General features: G+C 36.4%; 1 protein-coding gene across 1 annotated transcript in view; it reads left to right on the top strand.

Moving 5' to 3' along the window:
* Fnta (farnesyl transferase alpha) overlaps positions 1–18,738 on the top strand; it is a 155,918-nt gene that overhangs the window by 55,301 nt on the left and 81,879 nt on the right. The window contains exon 4 of the mRNA XM_090391738.1: positions 15,143–15,253. Coding sequence (XP_090247864.1) covers positions 15,143–15,253 — 111 coding nt within the window. The remainder of the gene's footprint in view (positions 1–15,142; positions 15,254–18,738) is intronic.

Here is an 18,738-nt window from a genome sequence, read left to right on the forward strand (position 1 = left end):
AAAAAAATGTACCATTACGTCTCATAGTGGATGGCATTGATTTCCCCATATGCAAATTAGCTAAACATTTGGCCAAAGCACTCACACACTATACTGGCAACACACCATCACACATAAAAAATTCAGCCCACTTCAAAGCCAGCATAGAAAACCTTATACTTGAACATACTGACATAATGATCAGTTTTGATGTCTCCTCCTTATTCACAAATGTCCCACTCAAAGAAACCTTAGAGCTAATCCAAGCTAAATTTCCTCCTGATATCTCAGCCCTATTTCAGTTCACAATGAACTCAGGCTATTTTGTTTGGCAAGGAAAATTCAACAAACAAATAGAGGGGACAGCCATGGGTTCACCACTCTCTCCACCCTTGGCCAACTTCTTTATGGAGACTTTTGAAGAGAAAGCCTTAAACTCTGCCCCACAAAAATCAACCATATGGCTTCGCTATGTTGATGATGTGTTCGCTATTTGGTCATATGGCTCTGATACACTCCTCTCCTTCCTAACACACTTAAACAACCAACACCACAGTATCAATTCACCCTGGAAAAAGAGAAAAACAACAGCCTCCCTTTCTTAGACACACTAGTCACCTGCCAGCCTGATGGAACCTTGGTTTTCTCAGTTTATAGAAAGCCCACCCATACAGGCAGATACATTCACCAACAATCCCACCATCCCCCCTCACAACAATATGGAGTTATTAAGACACTACACAACAGGGTTAAACTTATCTGTTCAAATGACAGTGCCCTATCCATATTCTGAACACTTTCTCAGCCAATTGCTACCCCCCCCCCCAAAAAAAAAGAAATAATCAAAAAAATATTGAAACCAGTAACCCACAACTCCCCCCCCCTCCTTCCCTTCATAACAAGGATTACTCTAAATCCATCACCATTCCCTACATCCGAAGCACCTTGGAAAAAATTACCAAAATCCTAAAAAAACGTGACTTGACTTTGTGTTATAGACCATATAGAAAATTGGCGTCCCTTATCCGCTCCACTAAAGACAAACCACTTTCCCTAGACCTACCTGGTGTATACCAGGTCCATTGTAGCTGTAAGCTGTCCTTCTTTGGCCAAACAGGCAGGACAGCAAATATTAGAATTTCTGAACACAAGGACTACATCCGGTTTCACCAGTACAGCCACTCTGGTCTTGCAGACCATGCTCTGGATACACGCCATGGTAATACACCATAGTAAATTCAAATTTGAAAGGCTATTCATGTAATCAGCCTAAGCCCTAAGAAACATGCCAAACCTGAACAAATTTGGTTGCATGAGACTGCCCCCAAATTTGGGAGACTTACATCAGAAGACCTTCAGCCTAACGGCCGAGAATACTTGCATAGCCCGCTTGGGGGCACCATCAGGACTTTTAGGAGAAACAGTAGCTTCCTGCTAGTCCCTCGGGAGCATCTTGGAATTGACAATTTCCTCATGTTTTTCCAGCTTTCAATGTAGCATTATAAAAGGCACTTTAATGAGATACATACTCAATAAAGACTGAATAAAATGGCTGTGAGAGCAAGGAAGCCATGTGTATGGAGTGTGATAGTGACACTTTCCATGATGATTACTGTACAGGAGAATAGGGTATGTGTCAAAATTTGTGTAGGATTGCACCATCAGTTCTATCGAGTTAGTTAGGTTCTGCAGAACACAAGTGGCTTCCAGGAACAGTCTTTTGTGATTTGGACTGGAATCTGTGTATTAGTCTGGCTTACTTCCACATGATGAAATGGTCTTCATCCAAAGCATGTTATGCTAGTCTGCTTTTAGGTTGCCCATACTGAATATACTTTTTGTTTTTTTCTTCTTACCAAGGTGGTCTATCCTGTCTGTTCAAAATACTGGATTCCACATTGACAGGGGATAATATAAACACCTGGGAAGAAGAGAAGATCCTGGAAGTCTGTACAACTTTCGTAAAAAATAAAGTAAGTCTGCCAGATAATATTACAAGCTTGCTAATGGAAAAATTATCCAAATTAAAAATTATTTACCCCCCCCCCCCCATCATGGATGCCATAAATTTTCCCACCTTGCTTTAACATCTGGCATTTGAACTTAACAAGCACATTGGTAAAATATTCACTTATATATATAAAAAATAAATCCACACACTTTTAAAATCACTATATAGAACCTTCAGTTGGAGGAGAACAGTTGCTTAACGAGCTTTGATGTGACGTTTCTTTTCACTAATGTTCCAACAGATGATACACTAGAACTTCTTTTCAAAATACCCCCGCAACAGTTGCAAATTCTTTAAGGACTGTCTTAAATTGGGATATTTTAGTTAGAATAACCAGCTTAGCAAATAAACTGCAGTTGTAGCAATGGTCTCTCTGCTTCTTCCCCCATTGCTAGCTTACATAAAATCATTTAAAACTTTAGCACTAAATTTAGTCCCCCCCCCCTCACAGGCTCTTACTAGATTTTTACAGTTTCTCAACAATATCCATCCCTGAATGAGTTTTATTGTTGAAGAGAAGAAGGAAGGGCTCTAGCCTTCTTGGATGCCTTAGTTACAGGTCAATTGGATGGATCCCTCACATGTTCCGTCTGTCATGAGTAATCACACGCGCGCACGCACGCACGCACACACACACACACACACACACACACAGATGCAGATACCTACATGCTGCTTCACATCACTATTCTTTCAAGTTTGAAAGTTTCAAAACTTTAACCTCCAGGGCAGAGAGAGAGAGTTTTTGTTCTCGGGACCTGCACTCTATCTGGAACAACAGGGTCTACTTATATCATTTGAACAAAATGGTCACAACAAAAAAACCCTTGCTCCTTAAGAAATCCTCTCCCCCTCTCCAAACCAGTCTACACATACACTATATCTCTACCCTATCTTAAAGGTACAATGATACAGACAGATCTCACTCCTAAAACAACACAAAATTAGAACAATCTGTAAACCTCTGAGACAAATCAAGGACTGCCAAGATCCTCTCTCCTTCCTAGGTGTCTGCAATATCCTCTATCAATGTGAGATCCAATAATTTGGACAGACAAGATGGACTACCTACCATGATAAAAAGAAAAGAACATAAGAAAAAGTTTGTTTGGTATGGGCAACCTTAGGTAGACTAGCTCATTTCCTTTCATTGCCAACTCAAATTACAGAGACTGTTCTTGGAATTGTTTCATGATCTACAAAACCCACTTAACTCTAATAGAACTGTTGGTGTACTCCTACACAAATTTTGGCATACCATGTGGTGATCTGCAATTACTGCATATCAGCAGTAATTTTAGATCACCACAGAGAGTGCTACTATCATCCTTCATAGACATGACTTTGTTCTTGAGATCATTTCATTCTCAGTCTTGACTGAGTATGTGTATTTAAAGTGCCTTTGATAATGTTAGCTTTGAGCTGACAAAATGTCAACATATAAATAATTAATTTAGTTATTAAATTATTTATATTAATTCCAGTTCCATATGGCTTTTTATTCCAGAAACTTCAACATCAATAATTGTGACCTGTCCATTATAAAATGGACAGGCCACAGTGATTTGTCCAGTTGCACTTACTTGTAAAGGTTAACATTTGTTGTTGTGCTATAAATGTTAATCAGAGTGACATGGTTATACATCATGACATTAATTTGCTCCAGTTAGGGTTCATCCATAAATTATGTAATTCTCTTGAAGGTGAGCAGAAGGTTCTCTAAAAATTATACACCACCTCAAATGCAAGAACACTATTCTGAGGTTGGGTAGATTTGGGATTTATATAGTAATAGAAATTGCACAAGTGAGTAGTATCTTGAAGAGAAAAGGACGCCAAGTTTTTTTTTGCAGGGTGAAGAGGCTGTAGTTGTTGGTTCCAAGAACAGCTAGAGTGTAAGTCAGCCTAAGAAGAGAAATCCAATTTCATCTGGACATCTAAGTATTATCAGAGGGAGGTGAAGTGAAATCTTTCATGTAAGATAAGGCTATCTTTTGCTAGTTTAAGCCATTGGTTATGGAAAGTCATGAAGATTGAAGGTCTTCTTTGTGGTCCTACAGAAAAGTAGATTCTAGTAGGGAAGAATTAGAGGAATTTATCAAGTTATAATAAGAGTACAGCAGACCTGAAGAGGAATATCTAGTTCTTGTTGGAGACCTAAACAGCAGAGTATGAAATTAATCCCAAACATATTGAAAAGTGTTGGGAAATTTTGGAGATAAAACAACCAAAGGCTAGTAATAATGGTAAATACCATATTTCAACATAAAAATGTGTGTAAATTTTTGGAGAAAACATACAAGAAATATTATTAACTTTCTTATTATTGAAAGTGATGTCATCATATTTGTTCAGGATCCAAGAGCATATGGAGGATTTGAAATAGGAAGTTATTACCATTTAGTTTTGAGAAGAAATAAAAATGAATATCATATTTTAAAAAAAAAATTGCATGAGAGTTTTAAAAAAAGAATATTTAGTTGAGCAGCTTTCTGGGGTGATGTGTGACTCAAATATGCAATATTATTAAAACAAAAAATGAATTGTTCTTTCTTTTAGATTGATTGATTGATTGATTCAGCAGAGAGAGAGAGAGATGTGTCTGCATGAATAGAATAATAAGAACTTCATTGTTGTACCAAAGAATGTAGAGAGGTAGTCCTTAGAAAATAAGAAATCATATTTTATGTAGTTGACAAGTTGGAAAATACAGATAATGACCAAAGAGAAAATTGTAATCTAGTTTTGGGTGGTAAACTAACTATAAGATGGCATGGATCACTGTAACAAATTTCTATGGAATAGTTTGTTACAGTAGATAGTTTGCTATAGCAAATTTCTTTTATCATAACATTGCCTTGAGGCCTATCAGGATTTTTCATTAATTTGGTAGTGAGAATCAACTGTAGTTTGCTAAGTAGGCCTCGCTTCCATACCTAATCACATTCTCTGCAAATGTCAAGAATGACCAAATGAGTTTTTTAAAACTTTTCTACCATGGCTTCTCACTAATAATAGATAACACTGGCTATGAGATCTTCCGTGGAATGGGAATATCAAAATTAAGGTGATTGCTAATTAATTGGTAGACCTCTAGGTTATGGTGAAGGAGATGGATATTGATTACCTTCTTTATTATTTTTGAGAGAACCGAGGTGAAATGCTATTTTGACGGCTTATTATTATTATTATTTTTTTTTTTTCCACATAATCTTCTCCTTGTGGATCTCTTGCTTAATAAGGTTGCATCCATTTCACTCCCAACCTATTTATTATTATTATTATGTGACACCTCCAGGGAGTCCAAAGACTCATCGAGGGAGAGAGTGTGCCAACAGCATCGAACGATTGAACCCTTTTAACTACTAACCGCGCTCAAACTTGCTAACTTTTTGTGTCTTCGAACACTAGGTTTACATTCAGATACTGCCTCATTCAAGCACCTTTTCAAAGATTCCCATGCGTTGCTGACATTTTTGCCATTCAGTAACTGATACCATGGGAGCATAGATAGTATTCTCCTAAGTTGATCATAATTTCCAACCTTAGTAGTTTAGCATGTAACCTGTTTTAATTGGAGTGTCAGTACAATTAGATACTTCCATATCCCATGTGACTTGATGCTGAATGAGTGAAAAAGACTGCATAGACAACATAGGATGGGTTTAAGTTTGGATTACATTTTGAACACAGTTGTGTGGAATAACACTAAAATTAGAAAACTGCTGTTTTTCTAATTTTTGAAAAAGGCAATTCAAGTTCTTCTGATGACTTTGTGACAAAAGACCAGAAGAGACATGCACTGAGTTGCTCTTAGTTACCGCTGCGAAGATAAATTGCTTTAATGTTTAACTATCTGTGAGTGTTTTTTTTTTAAGTTATTAATTAATCGGAGTGTGTGTTTAAAACACCATGAGCAATCTACCATTTATCCAACCTTCAAAACAATGACCCTTCAATTATCTAACCCTTGCATGTCAACCAGCTTCTCTGTAGAGCATCATGTAATAGTCCTTCAGTTATCTGAACTCATTGTTCTGATAATTAAAAGGTTGAATAAACAGTGGATTACTGTAGTTATGTGTGTAGTTGAGTATTGTTTTTTTTTTAAGTTATATATATTGATATATATGAGTGATATAACAATGAAGGCAGTGAGTCCTTGCATGAATTGACCTGAGATATGAAAAATTTAATTTGATGTTATGTGTGTATGTTTATGTGGAGTATATGTATTGATTAATTTATGAAAAAAGGGAGATGATGAAGCTAAATATATTATATGCTAAACAAATATGTAAAATATGCTAGAAAGGTGTGCTGATAAAGCAGATTGAGGTGTTGAATGTAAATAGAATTTCAAATGAGGTGGCACAGCAATAGTGTAGCAGGAATGTTAGATGCAAAATTCATGCTAACAGTGTGAAAGAGATGAGAGAGTGTGAGAAAAGTGACATAAAAGTAATAAAAAAAGAGTGTTGCATGTGGAATTTCAAGTTTTCTATGAGCATTTTGCAATATCAAAGGAGTTAAAGAGACTTGAAAGGAAAGGTAATAATGGAGAAACACATGTAGAAATAAAGGAACACACAGAAATGGATGAAATAAAATATGTTGGTACATGATGATTCCATATGAATGGGATGTGCTGAACAAATGAAGCAACGAAAAATGTGTTTTTTTTGATAGAGGTTTGTGACATGACCAAGGCTACATGTAAGCAAGTAGAATGAGTGGATGATATGAATGATTTTGTTGGAATGGATAATTTGAAGGATATCAAATGGTTGTTGAAAGATTGTGAGTGTGTTGTCACAGTATGACAAGAGTGGTAAAGTCGAGAGCTACGGTTGTAAATAATGTATTGTGTAGTCTATGTAGGATAAATAGTACATGGTTTGTTGATGTGTTGGGTGATTTTAGTGGTCAGAAGAATTTATACTTGCAGACTGGATTGCATTTGATTGGGTTTGGTATTAGGTGTTTGCAGAAATCATGGTTTGTGAAACCAAGGTTGACTATACACATTCACAAAGAGTGAATGTGTTTAGACAGGGAAACTAGGTGTGTCTGGCTAGTTGCATAAAGGCATGGATGCTTACATTAAATTGAGGCTGCAAATGTTGAGTTTTGATGACATACAGAGTGAATGAGAAAATGATAGTAAGTTAGTTACAGGGGACCCCAGGAAAGATGGGACTAGTTTTGTCAAGAAAGAAAAGTAAAATCTGTGGAAATAAGCATTTGAGAATCAATTCCAGCTAATGCAATGTATATGTTAATAGCATCAGGAATAAAGGTGAGTTCTTAATATTGGTAGATGTAGTGCAACTCAAAATTATTGGCATTACTGAGACTTAGCTGATAGATGAGGATATCATTGCAGGTTCAGTATATTCAAGGAGATAAAAAAAAAAATAGGAATGATGGAGCAACATTGCTAATGATTGCAGAATAATTAAATACAACTTGAATAGAAATCTCCAATTGTAGCAGTAGTATGAGTAATACTGTCAGTGTGTTCTCTTTGGTCTGTCTATGCTGCAGACAACTGTGAACAGCATAGACAGATCTTAAAGATACAAGGAGGACTCATTGTGGGTAATTTCAACTGTGGCAATTTAGACTGGAGAGAGGAGAAAACAAGCTAGGTGAGGGGAAAAAATTTTTTAGAATTAACTATCAGAGATAAGTAGCACCTTATGTAGCAGATGATGGAAGGGACTTGCAGTACAAGAACGTTATACCCAATAATGTTCTCTGAGAATCTGTCTGTAAATGAGGTGACCATTAGACTTCAGTTGGTGAGAGTGATCATGCAGTGTTGACATTCAGCTTTGACTAAGGCAACAGTACAAATAAGAACTTTTACCTAGGCGTATATGTGGAATTGTAAGGCAGGTGAGTGCCTTGCCATGAGAAACTGCATTGTAGAGAAATCAAAGTGCATGTGAATTAGTCAAAGGCTGCTTGAAGGAAGCAATATTTGACTGCATTCCAAAGGTCATAGAATTAAATGGATGAATAACACCTTTAAAGCAAGAGCTGTATGAAAAGAGAGTGCTATAGATCTGATATTGTGAGAAGAGTGATGAAGAGTTTAAAGAGTAGTATAAATCATAGGCCAAGAGAGTGACAGCCATGGTGAGGAATGTAAAATCAGATTCCGTAACCTTAGTGAATATGAATGGTAGAAAAGTGTCAGAGGCAGACTCACTAGCTCTTTGGATGCTAAGAGAGAAGTAGATGAAATAATGGTAGATGATTTAAAGGTATTAAAACTATTATAGGTGCTTTATTCAAAAGTCAGTAGTTAGACTGGTTGGGATATTGGCACAGATGCTGAAAGGATGTGCAAGAGTAATGTCTCTAACCTGGTTGTTCAGCTTGAATCTCAGCATATACATGATAGCATCTCTGCTCTCAAGTCAGCATTCTGAAAGTTCAAATCTCATTATGAAAATGGATGTTTGTGAATATCATTAGATAGTAGATGAATTTCAGTGCCCAGTGTTGAGGCTGCCAACTTGCTTATTGAAGACCTCAAGCAGAAAAAGCACCAGGTTTTGTTTATAGAACAAGGTATTCAGGAATATCTAATCCTTAGCATCCCCCCCCCTCTTGCTCACGCTCTGACACTTATACAGCTTCCTGGGACAACCTATTGTTCTCTCCCTGTCTTCACCCATTCTATGCAGAACCTCCTCCACATTAATCTGGTAATAACCCCTTAACAACCGATATGTCATATACCCTCCTATTCACCAGTTTCTGCAAATTGCATTATCTCAATTCTTGTAGATAAACTTACACGTTGGTGACATAACTGTGAATTTTTAGGGAAAGACAATGTATACTATAATATTAATTAAAAAACTTTAGTTAATACTTCCTATATTTCGGTAATGTTACATTACTATCTTCATCATAAAAATAATGATATGTGCATGCAGGCACTAACACTGAACATATATGGCTGAAGACAACAACTGAAGTCAGTCCCAGAGTTCTAAAAGGTGCAACCTAGTGGGCTAAATTCAATAGTAATCTTGGCTTTGTGGCTGATGTTCTAAGAATGCAAGCTTAACATATTTGGGGCAGTCTCATGCATCCAAATTTGTTGAGGTTTCGGGAGTTTTTGAGCTGAGGCTGATTCCAGGAATAATCTTTCATATTTATACTTGCTCTTTGTAGTAAAGTGGCTTTATTCGAGCGTATTTTGTGTTGGGTTTCCAAAGCATGATCAGCAAGTCCTGAGTGGCTGTATTGGTAGAAACGGATATAATCCTTATGTTCAGATATCCTAATATTAGCTGATATATGCTAATTTTCTATATGATTTGTAACAAGTTGTCAAGTCATATTTTTTTAGGATTTTTGTTAGCTTTTCAGAAGTACCGCGAATATAAGGAATGATGATAGATTTAGTTATGGAGGGGGGGAGGGTTTGAGGTTAATTGGTTTTAATATTTTTTGGATTTTATGGGTGTTGTAGCCATTGGCTATAAAGGTGGTTACAAAGGTATTAAGAATATAGTTAAGTTCAGTAGTAAGGTAATATAGGATTATATAAGATTATATAGGATTATATAAGGTTTTTATAATCCCATATTGTTGGGGGGGGGTGATTGCTGGTGAATTTATCTACCTCTATGTATAGGTTTTCTGTAAACAGAGAAAGCCAGGGATCCATCAGGCTGGCGTGTAATCAGAGTGTCTAGGAAAGAGAGATTGTTATTGTTTTCTTTTCCAAGGTAACTGGATCCTGGGGTGTTGATTATTTAAGTGTGTGGGGAATAGCGAACACATATTCTACATAGCATAGCCAAACAGTAGGGTTAAGTGGAGCCGAGTTTAAGGCTTTTTCTTTAAAGGTCTCTATAAAGAAGTTGGCCAGAGATGGAGAGAGTGGAGAACACATGGCTGCCCCCCCCCCCACTTGTTTATAGAATTTTCCCTGCCAAACGAAATAGCCTGAGTTCATGGTGAACTGAGATATATCACAGGAGGAAATTTGGCTTGGATGAAGTTCAAAGTATCTTTGAGTGGAACATTGGTGAATAAGGAGGAGACATCAAAACTGACCATTATGTCAGTGTGTTGGAGTGAGAGGTTTTCTGTACTGGCTTTAAAGTGGGCTGAATTTTTTATGCATGAAGATGTGTTGCCAGTATACTGTATAATTTGTATGTGGGAGAATCAATGCCATCCACAATAGGATGTAATGGCACATTTTTATGGATTTTTGGAAGTTCATGTATTCTGGGGGGGGGTGGCATTAAAAGGTTTTAGTTTGTTAGTCACTTCCACAGGTCAAGAAGTAACTTTCTTATGGAGCCTATGGAGTGTTCTGATTTGGGAGATGGTGGGATCATATTCTATAGGGAGGTAAGTAGACCGATCTAATAGTAAAGAGGAAAGCTTACCTGTGTAGTCAGTTTTGTTTAGAACTGCAGTGGTATTTCCCTTATCCGCTTTAGTAATTATTATTTTACTGTTATTTTTTATTTCCTGTAGAGCTTTGAATTCTTCTTTAGATAGGTTGCTTTTTGGAGGTTTAGCTTGGGTAAGAGAGATGTAGACTGGCTACATCTAGTCTGATATTGTTGACAATATGGTTGGGAAGGTTGCAGATACCAAGTTCTACCTGAATCATTATTTCTTCAGAAGGGATTTTTTTTCTGTGCTACGGGGAAGTTGTGGCCTAGCGAGAGTGCGCTGATTACTTCAGGCTTCAAGGTAAAGGATGACAGGTTTATTACTGTGTTGAGAGGAAGTTGAGGTTTGCAAGCTGAGTTCTTTTTTAAACTTTTTAATTTTTTGATGTGCCAACATCTTACTTTTTGGAATTCCTTTTCTGCTGAACAATTAGAGATGTCTGAGAGAATCATCCAAAGGTCATCGTTCAGCGTGGCGGCAAGCTCTTCTTCTAGCACACGAATAGCCTTATTGGTGTCAGCCAAGAGAACGCGGTAGCTGCAATTTGCTCCCATAACAGAGTGAAGCTAGTGCGTCTATATATGCAGAGAGCTTTAGGTGAAGTGAATCAATGCTTTAATTTTACATAATTAGGGATCACTTATTATCCTGGCAGTGTTTTAGAAATGGTAATCGATTCAGTTGTCTAGAGATCTTCAGTTTTAACTTGCCGTATTGACGGGCCTTGCATGCGATGGCATCTCCATGGATTATTGTAATTCTTGTAGATAAACTTATACATTGGTGATACATAACTGTCAATTTTTAGGGAAAGACAACGTATACTATAATATTAATTAAAAAAACTTTAATTAATACTTGACTGTTCAAATCTCATTCAGGAATAATCTCTCATATTTATACTCATATTTCAGGTATGTTACATTACTATCTTCAGGGAACATAAAAATAATGATATGTGCATGCAGGCACTAACACTGAACAAATATGGCTGAAGACAACAACTGAAGTCGGTCCTAAAAGGTGCCACCTAGTGGGCTAAATTGGGTAGTAATCTTGGCTATTGGACTGATGTTCTAAGAATGCAAGCTTCCCATATTTGAGGCAGTCTCATGCATCCAAATTTGTTGAGGTTGGGGAGTTTTTTTGAGCTGAGGATGATTCCAGGAATAATCTCTCATATTTATACTTGCTGTGGTGTAGTAAAGTGGCTTTCTTCGAGCGTATTTTGTGGCAGGTGCCCAAAGCACAGTCAGCAAATTCTGAGTGGCTATGTTGGTGGAAACGGATATAATCCTTATGTTTAGATATCCTGATATTAGTTGTCCTGCCTGTTTGGCCGTAGTAAAGCAGTTTGCAACTACAAGGGACCTGGTATACTCCAGGTAGGTCTAGGGAAAGTGGCTGGTCCTTGGGGGAGATAAGAGATGCCAATTTTCTATATGGTTCAAGTTGTGAAGTTATATTTTTTTTAGGATTTTTGTTAGCTTTTCAGAAGTACCCTGAATATAAGGAATGGTGATAGACTTAGAGTAGTTCCTGTTATGAAGACACCAGAAACCACCATAATCAATCATCTCTGGACCATTTCCAATACATCTTCATCTTTTTTGAAAGCCAGGTGACCAAATCTGTCCACAGTAATCAATATGTGGCCTGATCAAAGCCTTATACAATAGAATCATACTATCCTTACTTCTACAAGTCAGTGCCCTCTGCATCATTCCCATTATCTACAGTGCTGTCCTCACAATTTTAGCAATATATTCCCGAAAATTTTAGATTCTTTCCCACAATCACTCCCAGATTTCTCATCCCCTCAAGATATATCCACCAACTGTATATTCTATATTCCATTGTTGGTTTCCAAATTTCTAAACTGCACACTTTGCAACATTGATCTGATACCCCCACTCACCTGCCCATTCAGCCAGTGCATTCAAGTTCTCTTGGAAAGTACAGCATTTACTCTACTTCTCATAACTCTCCCCAACTTTGCATCATCTGCAAACAATTACATATCACCATTCAGACCTCTCCCAATATCATTAACATACAAGCTGAACAGCAACAGTCCAAAAACAGACTCTTGGGGTATACAACAGTGACTTTTCTCTTTTGGGATATTGCTCTTCCATAGACAACTTATTGATACCTATCAGACAGCCAATCTCCACTCCAGTGCACTAATCTACTATCTAGACCCATCCATTCCAATTTAATTATCTGCTTGTCATGTGTCAATTTATCAAAAGCCTTTATGAAATCTAAATATACCACTTTGTATGCATCATCCTTATCCAAGGAATTTGTTGCCCTGTTATAATAAGTAAACAGATTGCTAAAACAATCTTCCTTTAACAAATCCATGCTGACCATCAAACCATTTCTGAATCTTGGTCCTAACTAACCTCTCTAGCACTTTAACCACCACCACTTCGGACACACACACAGCCTGGTTTGTAATTCAAAGCCTTAGTGTTATCATTTTCCTTATGAAGTGGAGCAGTTTTGTCCCCTTTCCAGTCATGTGGCTGGCCAACCTCCAAGTGATTAACTCATGGTCATTCTCATGAACTGGTGGGAGATTTGACATCCCATTTATAGTGACATCATCTGATGAAATGATCAAATACAATAATGATCACTAATTTCTTGCTAACCAGGTTAATTTGCCTATACATATCCTTCTCACTGCTCTTCACATTACCAGGTCTATAGCAATACCCAGTGGCAGCGTGGCTTGAAATCATGGGGGTGTTGCAACTTTTGACATATATATACACGCTGTAAGTACAGTCTATACATGTTTGGATAAAATATCAAAATTATGGTAAAAAAAAAAAATTAAACATGAAAAAAAAAATTTTTTTTTTTTTACCATAATTTTGATATTTTAAAATAAAATATATTCTTCTTGTTTTGTTTCATGAAAAAATATTGTTTATTATTGATAAAATTATACAGTTTAGTATAATTCAAAATTACTTAAAAATAAAATCCATTCCTTTAATTGTAATTAAAGGAATGGATTTATAATTTTTGTACATTGCATTTAAATCCTTTAATTGAAATGTCCAAATATTTAATGAGACGGAGTAAAAACGATAAGCACTATGAACACCCTACTACTGGTACAAACTGCATATAAACAACAGTGGAACTGTGCGATGGACAGTGCTGCATTACGTTAATAGCTCGCATCTCACTATGACGTGCATATGCTTGCACACATAGCAATATGACACTGTGGTAAACATAGTGCTGCCACCTTCCTTCGCCCTCCTAAGTGCTACAAGATGGATTTTTATTATTTTTTATATAAAATAAGAGAATTGTATAGGATTGTTGATGATAAAATTAAATATTAAAAGCAAATATAAATAAATTAATCAATGTATTTATATATCGAGAAAAATTGGTGGTGCTGCAGTTCCGCAGTGCCTATGCATGAGCCATCCCTGGCAATACCCAACTAAATGTTTCATCCTGTTCACTTCTACCTCACACCATATAGCCTCAAAACCAATGCTGCTATTTGCCCCTTGCAAATTCATCTTAGATGGGCACAACTCATCTGTTACCATTAATGGCACTCCTCCTCCTCCTCCTCCTCCTCCTCCCTTTCTTCCCTATTTCAGGAAAAATATCATATCTGTCCATTTCTATTCTTTTTAGGATGTCATCCTCATCTAACTATAGCTTGCTTATACTAACAATTTTGGGGCAAATAAACTCACCCAATGCAACAGTTTAATTCCCCTTATTTCAAATACTTCTTGCATTATGAACTTTACGTGTCTAGACCTCTATATAAGAATCTTCTCCATCTAGCTCTGTCTCTTGATAACTTGGTCATTATTCTGTAGCTGAGTAATTGTGATTTATCCCTTAGCAACTGGAGCCATGTTCATCTTGGGCTCCCTTTTGGGGCAAATAAACTCACCCAATGCAACAGTTTAATTCCCCTTATTTCAAATACTTCTTGCATTATGAACTTTACGTGTCTAGACCTCTATATAAGAATCTTCTCCATCTAGCTCTGTCTCTTGATAACTTGGTCATTATTCTGTAGCTGAGTAATTGTGATTTATCCCTTAGCAACTGGAGCCATGTTCATCTTGGGCTCCCTCTTGGTCTGCTTCCTTTTACCTATCCATTCAACACAAGATTCGGTATTCTAGCAGAAGGCATTCTTTGGAGATGTCCAAACCATCTGAGCTGTTGTTTATTGATCTGCTCCATGATGTCATCTCTGTAGTTTAAGTGATTTCTTATTTGTTAATTTGTTATATGTTTTGTCTTATTTATTTTCCTTAAGTGTTTGATTTCAAATGCTCAGTTTTTTTAAATTTCTTTCTGGATACCTTTTTCAGTAGGTTTAAATTAACCAATCTTAGATGAAGAAAGCAGAGTTTCCTCCCCCCCCTCCCTCAGCATCAAATTTTTTTCACCAATGAACAAACAAACTTGCCCTACAAGCATGTGCATTGGGGCTGTTTTCTTCTTCAACAGTTGTAGCAGACTGAAAAATTATTGACTACTTTATTCTAGCGAAACATTGATATACAAAATCTAGTTTATTTGGATGTGACAGGTCCAATTGTCTATTACAGCTGAATAAGTAAAAACTGATGATAATATGTATATCATTTTAAAAAAAAATTATATATATATAAGTTTATTCATTACTAATGCTAAATTACATTCTAGGCACCACAGACAGGTTTTAGTAAATTGGTTGCAGGATGCTAGTCGAGAAAAGCAGTTTACTGAATTTGTACTTGGTATGGATGCAAAAAATTATCATGCTTGGCAACATAGGTATGAAAAAAATTATCATCCTCTTTTAAGATTATAAAAATATTTCATGTTTAACTGAATGAGAAGAGGGATAAGCACAGTGACTTTTTTTTCTTCATATTTATCATTCATACTTTGGGTTTATTGTATATAACTATATTAAAATATTTCCAGTTAAGAAATTTCTTCTTCAGAGCTTTGCAGGTAATTGTAAATTTTCCCCTGGATAGGCTACCAACCTTTCGCAGGATGAGTTCGGTGGTGGGGCTGCCACCTCAAGGCCTGCAAACCTGCCTTTTGGGAGGGAAAGCAGACTCCCTCTGTGTGAGATGGAAAAACATAGTATAATAGGAAAGATTCACCGCTAGACCTCGACTGCTCTATTAGTGTTGGGAGGGGGAAGGAGCAAGAGGGAACAACAAGAAAGAAAGAAGAGTAGGGACTAGTCTACAGATAATATACAGATGTATGTTACACAAAGTAAGGCACAGTCCAGCATCAGGTGCCTCGGGTTTGCTGCTCCTGTACTCACTAAAGTGAGCCCTTCAGGTAAAGGAAATAGGAAAAAGAAATAGAAGAATATCAGCAAAATTGGCTACACCACACAGAAAAGATGAATAACAATAGGAACCCCAAATTAGCACATAAATATAAACCTACAGGAAGAAGAGACTGCAGATGTCCAAGATTAAGGTGGAAAGATCAACTTCATCTGCAGAGCAGGAACAGGACATAAAAAGCCTATGCCTGAATTGCTCAGACAACGATGACGACGAAGAAATTTCTTATATCATTGTAAAAATTTGAGCCTCCATGGCTGTTGATTATGATAATGCCTTTTGGTTGGCAGATAGATGTGGATTTGAAGTTAGCCAGTCTCATGCACAGCTGGCAAGATTTTTCCTTTTAAAGTCATCTTGCAAGACAAACCAACCAGAAAATGTGTGCAGTTAATAGACATAGCATACTATGTAAATAGGATTACTTAATTTATCATAGCATTAATTAGGTTTATACAATCGGAGGTTGTTTATGGGTTGGAACTAAATAATGTTCATTAATTATGAACACTCACATTCATAAATGATGTTACCAAGACACGAAGACGAAAACAGGTGAGATTCTGCTAAATAATAAATATGATGTGTTACATCCAGGCAGTAATGATCAGGGAAAGTAAGGAGTAGCTATTTCAAAAATAAACACAAAGATAAACTTCTTTATTGGCAGGAAGTTTCAAGTACATCAATGTGGACAGATTTCAACATGGAGAATGGCAGAACACTGGAATGTCTGTGTCCCACTGAAACCTCTACTAAGGAAGTGATAGAGGAATTTTTCATATCATTAGAGTAGGCAATGGACATAAGAAGAAAAAGTTGGCTCCTGTTGGAGATTTAAACAGCAGAGTAGGAAATGAATCACAGGCATATTGCAATGTTTGGGGAAAAAAAAGGAAAAGCTAATAATGGTAAGCACCTGCTGGATTTCTAGTCAGGATACCGACTAGTAATCACTAACATAATGTTTCAACATTTGAGAAGTATTCAACCAAATTGTATTCTGTATTGGCTTATTAAACTGAAAAAAAATTATAACACAATGTGAAAATATGCTGGTGGAGCATTACCAGTTTAAACAAGACTCCTATTTTCATCAAGAAACCAGGATGAATATTGAAAAAGCTGAAAAAAAAAATTTACTCAATATAAGCAGAGCCATATACATAAATTCAGTGAGATAAGACAAGAAATAAGACAAGCCTTATTGACTATGTTATTGCTGATAGTGATATCTTCATGTTCATTCAGGACGCACGTATATAAGAGATTTGACAAAGGAATTGGTCTTCATTTAGTTTTGAGCAGAATAAAATAAAGATGAATAATCATATTTAAAAGAAAATGTGTAAAAAAAGATTTTGGAAGGAATCAGAGTTGAGCAGCTTTTAGACATAAACATAGACTCAAATATATCATCATCATCATCAAATTCTGACGTGTATCCTCAAGGGATGGACAGGATTTTATGATAGTACTACATGAAGAACTTACATCATTACTAACTTCCTATCAACAATTTTCCTACATATCAATCTGTTATCTGTCCAACATTATCAGATCTTAAATTTCTATCTTCTAAGGCCTTTTTTATTGCATCAATCACCTATATCTTGGTCTTCCTCTGTGTCTTTTTCCTGCCAAAATGGCAGAGAACACCTGTTTTGCTAATCTTTCCTCTCCCATTCTGTTTAAATGACCATACCTCCTGAGATTAGCTCTGCTAACACATTCCTGGGATGCTAACAATGTTAAGTTCTTTCCTAATATCCTCATTTTTAATATGATATTGCCATTGATGCCATCTGTTCACACCGCTAATCTTTCCCAGGACTCTCTTATCTGTGGTCTCTAGTCTTTTATTTCTAACCCAGCTCTCAGATCAATAAGTTAAAATTGGTTTGAACATTGTCTTGTATATAGCTAATTTAGTGTTTTGTCTAATTTCTCTCTTATTCGATATAAATTTATTCAGTTCACTTCCTACCATACTGGCTTTGTTGATTCTGTTGTCTGTTTCCATATTTAATTTACCATCTTCAATAAAAATTGTGCTTAAGTAGCTGAAATGTTTTACTTGTTCTATAGGTTCTCCACTCACTGTGCATTTGATATTTTCAATGTTTCTTCCTATTTTCATTGTCTTTGTCTTGCTATTGCTGATTTTCATACCAGATTTATTACAACAGTTATTCAATGTAGTCAGGGAATCTCGCAGACTTGTACTGGATTTATTTAAAAGTATAACATCATCTGCTTAAATTAAAAAGTTGAGATTAGCATCTCCAATTTTGACATCAGGTTTAATACTGCTTTCCTTCATAATGCAATCCATATAGATAACGAATAACAGAGGGGATAATGTACATCCTTGTCTCACACCAGATTTAACATCAAACCATCTTCTTGTACTTCCTTCAATTCTAACTGCTGACTTACGACTAAAATGAAGACTAAGTATCGCTTGATATAATGCTCCATTGACACTATATAACTGTAGCATTTTTGAATAGCTTATCAATTTGCACCTTGTCATATGCCTTTTGTAGGTCTACAGACTTAAATACAGATCGTTGTTATATTCCTACGATTTCTCAACTATTTGTTGTAAAGCGAAAATCTGATCCTGACAGCCTCTATTTGGCCTGAATTCAGCTTGTTCTTCACCAAGATTTCCTTCCCATGTCCTTCTCAACCATTTCTCAAGTATACTTGCATAAATCTTATCAGGAATACTCAGTAGGAAGAAATATCTTTGTAATTCTCATATTCAGTTTTATTTTCCTTTTTGTATATGAATACTGTGAGAGCTCTACTCCAATAATCTGGATTCGTCTCTCTCTGTCCAGGCCTTCTGAACTATGCAGTATGCAGTGCCGCCACTGCAAGACTTTTATACCTCCATACTTGAGCATTTCTGGTCGAATATCATCTACTCCTGCAGTA

Source organism: Typopeltis vanoorti, chromosome 4 (assembly GCF_054136105.1).
Source record: "Typopeltis vanoorti isolate ZY-2024b chromosome 4, IOZ_Tvanoo_1.0, whole genome shotgun sequence".
Lineage (NCBI taxonomy): Eukaryota > Metazoa > Arthropoda > Arachnida > Uropygi > Thelyphonidae > Typopeltis > Typopeltis vanoorti.